Source organism: Glossina fuscipes, unplaced genomic scaffold, assembly GCF_014805625.2.
Source record: "Glossina fuscipes isolate IAEA_lab_2018 unplaced genomic scaffold, Yale_Gfus_2 1, whole genome shotgun sequence".
In the NCBI taxonomy this organism is placed as follows: Eukaryota; Metazoa; Arthropoda; class Insecta; order Diptera; family Glossinidae; genus Glossina; species Glossina fuscipes.
The window spans coordinates 15,895,238-15,905,999 of record NW_023998415.1 but is presented as its reverse complement, the minus strand read 5'-3'; the positions used below and the strand labels follow the sequence as shown (position 1 = coordinate 15,905,999).

Genomic DNA, 10,762 nt, shown 5'->3' with positions numbered 1-10,762 from the left:
TATTCAGCGTATGTCGAAGCTAGTCGTGGAGCGCTTCAAATTCTTCTTCTTCCAAATTCGTCACTTTTGTTGTTTATATGAAGAAAGCTGTTCTCGAAGCCCACCAAACACGTTCAGAGGCTTATGACGATGGATCGCTCCATCATATCCCAATTGTCGGTTTTGGGTTCACTTCACGGCCACTTGTTACAGGAATTGTCGACGAGATACTGTTGCAGCTCGAATGGGAAGTTTGATCACACGTAGCGTACTCAACAGACATGGCGGATGCGCAAAGTGCAAAAATGGCTCGGTGGGTGGATCACTGCCAAACTGATCATATCCACATGTTGTAAAAAATATTGTAAAATGTTGTAGAAAACGACAGAAACCATTTGGATTAATATATTTTGTACCGCATTTTTCACAGTAAATGTTTTTTTCAAGTGAAAAATTGATCAAAACTTTTGCAAACACTTAATAATAAAGGAAATCAAAACAATGAGAATCCCCCATACATAAACTTTGGAGAGGGGATGTTTAGCCATGGCTCAATACATTCAGACAAAACCATTGGCTGCGGGCAAATTTCGTTTACGTTCAAATTCTTTTTTAGGTTTGAGGTCTAAACTAAAAACATATACCCATACCTCTCTTCGTACTTTCCTAACTTATAAATGACGTCAAGCAGATCGCGAATGGAATACGTATAGTTTTCCAATGATGGATACAAAATAGACGATACGAACCTCTTAAGTATTACGTATATTCAATTTGAAGGCATATTTCCTTTTACATACCTTGCACCGAGCTGGCATATATGTCGCAGTATTTCTAAGCTAAATTTCTGCCAGAAATACAATTTATTTTATTACGTAATATATCGCTGTAATCAACAAAAAAAAAAAAAAACCTTAACACACAACTTTAAACAATAATGTGGTGGAGTACGACCACAATCTACCCTTCTATTTTTTCTTCTATCTATTTTTTAGAAATCATCTCTAAGCTAGAGGGGTCCAGCCAGTAAAAGACGATTTATGATATAAGGTTTCTGTTTACATGAACCTATATGTTTATTAGCCAAGCTAAAATGCTTCTTTATCTGGTTTCATATTGTCGTGAGAAAGGAAAAAAACTGTCCAATGTCAGTTTAGAAATAAAGTTATTTCAGCCTCAAGTAAATACGATCATCCTACATATATAATTACTTTAAGCTATTGCAATGTACATATATACACATAACTTGAACCTTTTTTATTGCTATTTCAGAACGCTTGCAGATCATATAGCACGACTTTTGTTTTTTTTTAGCCAAAGACTTTTAAGCTGCATGTGTAGTAAGTAGTTTGTAATAGAAAGATGAGTTTTTCAAGCTCCATTAAAATTATCAGATAATAACCTTTCATTAATTTTATGTTTAAAACGTGGCAATTCCACTTTTTTCCCAGCTCATATAGTTGGTTTATATTCACAAAAAGCTCTTATGTGGCAATATTTGTTAGATTTAGTATAAGAAGAGTTCCCTCAATTCGCACAACAATGCCCATAAGCCTATTACGAAGTGTGTTTTTGCATTTCATGTTGATGCAGCCCACTGGTACGGATTTTCCACTTACACTTACTTGATATATAAAAATTGGAAGCTTTTTTCAAAACTACACAGTTTTCCCAAAATCTTTTTTCGACTTTGTCTGCATTGTCGACTTGATGAGCATATCAAATATATTATTTCATGATGATACATTCGAAGTCATAAGAAGACTAGCGTTGAAATATATGAAACCGATTATTTAGTCTAACTCTGTGAGCAGATATTTTATAATCTCCTAAACTGGTTGACGTAAAAGGGTAAAGGTTCTTTGCTGATAATCGAAAGCCCTTGTCGCAAAAGGCCATCGAAATTTTAAACACTTCTGTACACAATTTTTGAACCATTGTACGGAACCATTAAGATAATAAACCGGATAATTTCTTGAGGTTTTATTTTCATAATTTTTATATAAAAGAAATGATGTGAAATTGTTTGAAGATAGAAACATTGCGTTTTTGAGGAATGTCAACTGTATGTGAAAGGAAAACCAATTTGAATAAACTCAATACAGTATCAAATTGATTTTTTTACATTAAAAACAATTCTATTTAAAATAAAAAAAATAAAATAAAATTTAAAAAATTAAAACAAAGCAACACAAGTTGTAGAAAAACATTTAAGTGAAAAGTTCAGTCAATTCTTTCTACGGCATAAATGCGTTTTTCTTGTTTTTGTAGTTTTTCATTTTATATTGATTAGGTTGGTGATCGAGCGCCTTTTGGAAAACTGAAACTTTGATTCATTCCTTCCTCTTTTTTTGGCTTTTCTTTTTTTCCCCTTTTTTTTCTCTTTTTTTTTTTTGTTTTTTTTTTTTTTGTTAAATAATTCAGTACAAACGCTACTCTGGAAACAACATGAAAAAGCATGATTAGATTAAAGAGAACTCGTAAATCCCTGGAAAGATGCTCATATGAAAACTATTTATAATCTAATAAAACTTTTTAGCTTGGGCATCACTTCGACTCCTAAGAAAACGAGAAAAGAGAAAAGTGACTTCAATGTACTTTAAATTTTTATGATTTTATACTTACTTGAAAACTGTATAAAGAAAAATTAATAACAGCTGCACAACGGTAACGCTCAGAAACAAAGTTACACCGACACAATTGCTTGTGGGGCAAGCAATCTGCCCCTGAGGCGTAGGCAATCTGTAAAAAAAGAGTTACAATGGTTGATAGATTGAAATTTGATTTTTTGATAGACAGATGAAATTGTAAATTTACTTCTGAGACATATGCGACAGGCCTTGTTTGACTTGATTCATGCCATCGCGCATTTCATGTATGGCCGACTGTATGTCATAGCCGGTCGCTTGCACTTGACCACTGGGAGCTCGTTGTTGATTTTGTAAAATGGTATCTGCTCTTGCATGAATATCGCCTACTAGTGACCTCAACTCTCGGACTGTTGTCAGAAGGGTATTCTGATTCGATATGAGTATATCAACTTCCGGGCGCGATATCGTGCCGCCTACACCCACGGAAGGAGACGGCTGGGGTCCAGTTTGGCCGGGCACTGTTCCAACAGCTCCGGCACCAGCCATACTGCGAGACACCAGCGACAAAGTATTCTCTTGTCTACCAATGACCTCATCAATTTTTCGGGAAAGTTCACGTATCTGATCAAAAATTTGACTTTGTCCCTGCCAAATTTGCCTCCATTCGCGTTGATTTTCCGATTCATAAAACTCTTCCCAATCCTCTTCATCTTTGGCCTGTAAAAATACGAAGGGTTATTTTGACTGGAGGAGTTACGTTAAATTTGATAAAAACAAAAAAAAGACCTGATCAGGATGGTCGCGCTTATATTCCTGTTTTTGTTTTTCCAATTTCTCTTGATACTCTTTGTATTCCTGCGATAATTTTTCATCATGGTCGGGAACTTTAACATCACTGGGCACTTGGCTAGGAGGATGCAGTGAAGTCGTTAAGAAATGAAACACATCGTGATCGTCGGCAAGACCACCCGTCGCAGCAGATAAGCCAAAATATCCATTTTTAGGTAATTGAACGCCATCAGCCCGCAAACACATCTCATAATCTTCGTTGTTATTTGTCATACCGTTATGAAAGAGTACGGTTAACACGTTGTTATAATACTCAATGCGAGCACGTGTAGGGTAAGGTTTATTACGAAAATCCCTCAAACAACCAGAAAGCAATTGCGTAGTCCCATCGTTTTGATGATCGAATTGTTTCGTACCATCATTTAAAACAGCCATTATGTAAGGATTGTTGTGCTTGTTGTCGTTATCGAAAGAATCAAAAAAAATTGCCAAACCATTCCAACGATCTGAAGAACCAAATACGGGGCCATTATAGTCACCTTTCTCAGTAGTGTACCAGAAGGCCAAACCATCAGCACCAATTCGACCTCGTCCGTTTATTCGAAACACTATTTCTATCTCCCACCAATCAAAATTTGTCGAACTCTTGGTCCAAATTGCACCTTTTTGGGAACGTAAAGATGGTGCAACTCGCACACTATCCGAACTGGCGATTGCATCTGAAACAATATAATTGAGATTAACGCCTGATTGATAAATTTTAGAAAGGACCAATTTCAATTCAAACGTTGGCATGGACAGCATTTGACCTATTACTAATTTGCCACTCTGTCAGCTATTTTTAATACGCATCTCGCTTACTCTTGCGCATTCAAGTGATTAATAAACGAAACAAAAAATACTCTGACGTGTCTGAATCGTCCGAATGTTTAGTTTCTGGTTTCTTGTATACTTACTGCCACCGTACTCCCAGAAAGGTACTGTTCCATCCTTTTGTGCCAAATATGGAGGCTTAAATGAATATTTATACTCAAATCTACGATGAATGCCAACTGTGCCGGGATTTGGATTCCCTTGTCCATTGATATTTAACACAAATATCGATAAAATTGGTACAAATGAACAAACTAACAATCCGGCCGCTGACATTTTTCTATTTGACAATAACTGAACGCAGGGTGTACTACAATGCAATAAACTTGTGCACATTGTACATTTTAAAAATAGAGAACGAACGATAATACATTTTTCACACTCAAACGATATTGCATTGCATTGTAAACAGGGCATTCTTAGATCGTAAAATTTCGCAATTATCTTCGACAAACGATTCAAATAATATTTATATCATAATATATATATATATATAAACAGGCAAAAAAAAAAAAAAAACAACATAAAATAAATAAGCAAATGTCTCGTTTGGTTTTCTTTTAATTTTCTCATTTGGATACCGCATTACAACAACAAATTGAAACGGGCATCACTTTCGGTTACTTGCCTTATCAAATAAATACATTAATTAATAAGCAAATATCAAATAAATACATTAATTAATAAGCAAGTTAAAGTTTTGTAGGTGAATAAGGACTGAAAAAAAAAAAAACAAAATCACTCTAAATCGGTCCATGATTTTCTACAACATTTTACAATGTTTTTGGTAACACGGCGTTATCATTGGTTTGGCAGTTATTCACCCACCGACCCATTTTCGCATTCGTTCAAGTTTGCAGCGCCGCATGCCAGCCAAACCATGCTGCACCGATCTGAAAAAGTAGTGATTAGGAGGCGCCATTCCCATTCAAGCTGCAACAGTGTATCCTGGACAATTCTTGCAACAAGTGACCGTTAAACCTAAAACCAGCAATTGGGATATGATGGAGCAGCCCATCACCCTAAGCCTCTCAACGTGCTTGATGCGCTTCAAGAGTAGATTTCTTCAAAAAAACAACAAAAGTGACGAATTTGAAAGAAGAAGAATTTGAAGCGCTCCTAGACTAGCTTCGGCATACGCTAAATAAATCAATAATATTAAATGGAAAACTGTTCGAATTCAATCACTGGTATTTCCCATTTCATTAGCATTATTTTCGGTTGAAGTCGCTGATCAAAATTTTCGCAAACAACCAATACGACGCTTTCGAATGGATTACTAACTAAATCATCTTTAATTTCCGTACCGTATAAATAAGTGCGCTATTAATCGTGGTGGATTCAAATCAATTTTCTTTTTACGCCTTTTTATGTTTTTCATTTCCATTCGGCATCTGTTGCATCTGATTTTTACTTTCTTATCATTCTTCGGTTGATTAATTCATTTGCCTCCACTTCTATATTACTATTTCATGTATGATTTTGTTTCTTAAATTAAACGAACCGTATGTCAAAAGATATCTTATTGGAAAAATTTATAAATTCGTTTTTCACACTTGAATATTGAATTGATGGTATTATCTAACATTGCTGTGTTTTTGTTGTTGCATTTTGGATTCAGAAGAAATGATATTATCTATAAAAGCAAATTACTTTTTCTTTTCGATTAACAAAAAAAATAAAAAAATATATTTGAAAACGTTTTCGAAAGATTCTTGCAAAGCTGTTGAAGAAGACTACTACTACTACTACTACTACTACTACTACTTTCAAACATTTAAAAAACTATGCACTTTAAGGAACGGAGTAGAGTTTTCAATATGCAAAATATCCTTTATTTGCTTTCCTTTATTTGCATTAAAATTGCACAAAAACATCTTCATTTCTCATAAAAGAATTTCCATATCTTTCGACTTTTGTTTTAAAGCTAATTTTTTGTCGCTTAAAACAGTCTCGGCTGTGTTTTTTGTGAAAATATATACAATTGGGCAATTATATATATATCACGCTATTTTTAGACATGAAGTAATTCAATTAAGAGAGCAACTAAACATTAATTAAGAAAAAGAAATTTTAGTTTATTTACCTCAAACGGATATAGTTTTAAATTGAAATCTGCAATTGTTCTTTTTTTTTTTAAATTTATTTTTTTTTTTTTGGTTATTGTATATGCTATGCAACGGTCGCCAACTAAGAATTTACATATCTGCCAACAAAACGAAGTTGATCAATAATCCAACGCTGCTCAATAATACCGTAATTATATATTAAAAATTGAAAGAGAAGTCTCGTATATTTATCCTAACTTCATCGAATAGTAGGAATACATAAGGTCGATGCAGCTAGATAGAATCTATTGTTCGCATTTACCCACTATAAGTCAACGAAACAAACGAATTTTTGTTTTCACTACTATATAGACGAGGACTTAGTTAGTCTTCTCTCAACTGTTTTATGTGATCCATGCAATGGTTACATTCAACTGTCTCCCTCTGTAACCTTTGAAATGGGGAGTTTTAAAAGTGCATATTCGACATGTAACGCTTTGGGAATTTAAACAAATAAAACAATAGCGCTAAGGCGACAACTGAAAAAATATGCAGCGTATACGGGAAAAAAAGTGATAACTGATCGGGCGGTTAGAAATTCGTTTGTAAAATTCCCTTTCTGGAAATACGACTTTAAAAGGCGAATCGAGAACGAGACGTCCTTCCGACTTTGATAACAATTTTTTTAGAAGCAATAATTAGAGCAAAATTCATGCCAATCAAGAAGAAGTATAGCAAAAAGTTTGCATTCCTCGCAATCAACAAAATAAATTAACATATTATTGTTACTCAATGAAAGCAACATAAATGCCTGATAAGAAAATCGAAAGTTACTTATGATTCGACCTAACCCTATCTACATATAACTGTAATTAGTTTTATTATATCGTTTAGAAAAACTAAGAAAGACATATATATATACCGGAAACCTAATAAGAAAAATACAAAATTTTCTCATTAAGCAAATTTTTCATCGAATTTCGCTTTCATTTTCGATTGCCCGATTGTTTCATTCGTTTTTTAAACCCAAGCAAGTTCAAATCTAAATGCGAAAGACATTAGAAACTGATGAGACTGTATCGAGACTGCTCGAGACGAATTGAAATCAATGCAAACGATCTGTATATATAATCTATCCTTTATTCCTCACACTTACAATATTATGTAAGTTTATGCCGTTATGATAATTTTGAAAAGTTTAAAGGTTCGGTTATTGAAAAAATTACAAAAACTGCGAATAAATGGCTAACGTTACAGTTGCACTCAAGTTCAACAACGTCGAGATTCACTCGGCTTCAAAATAAATATATGACCCTTAAGATAAAATATAAAGTATAAATCCAAACCTAGATATCTATTTACTAAGGTTCTTAAGAGTAAGAAGCATCTGACGGCCGTACAATTTTTAACATAAAATCTATACCACAAGTAATATAGGCTTTAATAATAAAATTCTTCGCGAAATATTCTCACCCTTTCCCGACAGAAATCACTCTTGCTATAGACTCTCTTGCAAAAGACTTTTTTTGAACGCCTTTTTACACGCGAATCTATTTCGAAAACTAGGCCAACACTAGGAAAAATAACGTTTTTTCAATTACATTAAATTCGCTAATTAAAAGTTCGGCTCCTTAGCACTCTTTGTTATACTTGTATTCCGTACGTATATTGCTTGAATGAATACGTGGCAGCTTGCCTTCTTATGATTACATAACATCTAAAAAATTCTAAACTACAAGTCAAAGAGAATTTAAAATTCCTCTGGAAGGAAAAAAATCGCCATTAAATTTATAAATTGATTGCGCCTATCCTGACAAATATAAAAGTTAAAGATCAATGCGATTTTCTTCGGCGGTATCCGCTTTCGAAAGAGGCAATTAGGCATTTTTACATGAAATTGGTTCAATTTTATTTTTCCAGCCGGCCATAGTTATGTTTCTAACTAGCAAAATTGAATGTATATGTATAAGCTCGGCTAACGTAACCCTTAACTTAGATAGATCTCACACAGTGTATTTTTTTTTTTTTGTTTTTTTTTCGTAAACGTATGTCATACCCGTTTCTTTCCGCGTTAAGACAAATTCTTCAAATTATATAATATAGAAGGGATTGCATTTCATAAATATTCAGTTCTTGTCCGACCCTTAACATTCCTGGAATAATTTGAGAGCTGTAACAACCTTGAAAAAGTCGAGAATTTTATTTGATCGTTAGTAGGTATTAACGTAACAAACGTCTAAATTAAACGCTAGCAACTTTTCTCTTCTACCAATACAGGGTAGAGTTGGTTCGGTTACATAACCGTCATTAACAGGAATCGTGAAAAACTGATATTGGAGTGTAAATTGCTCTTCCAATTCTTCCAGATGACTACATTTAAAAAATGTGATAGCTTAAAGTATGTCGACAATTGAATTGTAAAGAAAAAAAAAAAAAAAAAAAAAAATAGATTGGAAATACTTCTCAATGCGACTTATCTAAATAATAACAATTGAAAGTTTTCCTTAAATAAAAATCGCTTAGGCTTAACGACAATCAATAATATGCGTACTTTCATCAAAGTACAAATAGAAATCGATCCGATTTTGTTTGCGTATCTTATAAAAAACACTTGAATTTAAAATTTACTTTTATTAAGTTTATTGACGTTCTTTTTATTTTATTTACTTATTACCAAAGTATTAGACGCAGATTTTTAATATAGAAAAATAAAATATTAGCAAAAAATATAATCATTTGTGTGCATTCGTAATAAAATAAACTATATTATGATGCAGCCTATACAAGTAAAAATATATTATAGAAACACGTTGGTCATTACAATAATAAAAAAAAAAAAAAATATGAAAAAAAAAAATTAAAAAATAAAAAATAATATTAATAATAATTTGGAACATCGTGGTGACATCCCTTGAGTTATTGCAATTTATTTGAAAAACGGAGTGAAAAAACAAATGTCAACCGTTTACATGCTTTTATGGACTAAAACTGGCAATTATTATGTATGTATAACAAGTTTAGATGTAAACATATATATATATATATATGTATATATATATGTTTACATATTAGATGTAATATGTTTACACATATATATATAGATTTATGTATATATACATATATATATATATTTATGTATATATATATATATATATTCAGCTATATGTACAAACTCTCTCTTTCTCTCTCTCTCTGTCTCTCGCTCGCCCTCTTTATAAAAAGTAGATAGTCCAGTATGAATACATTCGTTTGATAAATCCTAATATATAGGAGCCAATGAAGTTGCAAGATTTTATTAATTAGCTGCCACATGCAAATGTAGCTTAAACTTATTTTTTTTTGTTATTAAACAAAACACAAAAAATTATATATATGTATGTAAACATCGAATTGAAAAAAGAAAAAAAAGTGCCAAGCCGTCCATATAATAATAATAATAATAATAAGTTATGTATTGATGATGGGATTTTTACTGAAAGCCTAAATGCAAAAGAATTTGGTCAGTTAGTTGCCAAATGCACATAATTTCTGCACTGTTTTTGCTTTCGACAGGTAATAATTAAAGTTTGTTTTCTCTTAAACGAACGAACGAACGAACAAACGAACAAACGAAATTTCTTTGCTCGCATTAAATCTAGATTTTGTCTTAATTTTGTCTGCATTTTACTCAACAATTATTTCGGTATTTCTTCTCTCTTCTTTTTCTTCTTTTTCGCCTTTCCTTAATTTGTTTGTCCTTAGAACTAATCAAAATTACGTAAGTTGATGAAATTTTCATAAATTTTCTTTCTGCCTTTATAAATAATAAATAGTTGAGAATATTTGAAAGTTAATCTCCAATAATAATACCATCCACAGTAATATTATAATTAATTATTAATACAATTGAAAATTTTTTCAAATTTTTTTTTTTTTTTTTTTTGTGAATTCTATACTGAAACAATGATAATTGATAGTAGTAAGTAGAGTAGATGGAAATATGAATGGAGTGAAAAGTAATAACATAAAGCGAGAAGTTAAATAACGTGTAAGAGTGTAAGTGTAGGAGTGAAAATTTGTGGTATGATAAATAACATTTGAGGTTAATATACTGAGTACAAGTACACGCATTTTCAATTTTTTTTTACTTGCTTGTATTCTTGTATTGTTTTTGTTTATATCTAATGTAATTCCTAACGTTTAAAGTGAATTGAAATTATAAATAAGTAGTTTTAGTTTTTTGTAATAGTAGTAGCAGTAGTAGTGCGGCATTGATAGTAATTGTTACTATGCTGGGTAGTAGTAACAGTGGGTATTGCCGTTGTTGCTATAAATATTATCAAGTCGTTGTGTTTCCATATGTTTACAAATTTGATGTTTATTAAATGATGATGACGACGACGACGACGACGACGATGATGATGATGATGACGATGACGATGATGATGACGACGACGATGACGACGACGACGACGACGACGACAACAACAACAACAACAACAA

The 10,762-nt window shown here is 32.4% G+C and overlaps 1 protein-coding gene across 1 annotated transcript in view; it reads right to left on the bottom strand.

Annotated features, from left to right (window-relative positions):
• Positions 1-2,042: 2,042 nt before the first annotated feature.
• Positions 2,043-10,762, bottom strand: part of LOC119645074 (protein ERGIC-53) — a 21,779-nt gene continuing 13,059 nt past the window's right edge. The window contains exons 3-7 of the mRNA XM_038044939.1: positions 4,316-4,552; positions 3,357-4,078; positions 2,797-3,287; positions 2,605-2,721; positions 2,043-2,538 (exon numbers count right to left, since the gene is read on the bottom strand). Coding sequence (XP_037900867.1) covers positions 2,502-2,538; positions 2,605-2,721; positions 2,797-3,287; positions 3,357-4,078; positions 4,316-4,508 — 1,560 coding nt within the window. The 5' untranslated portion in view covers positions 4,509-4,552 and the 3' untranslated portion in view covers positions 2,043-2,501. The remainder of the gene's footprint in view (positions 2,539-2,604; positions 2,722-2,796; positions 3,288-3,356; positions 4,079-4,315; positions 4,553-10,762) is intronic.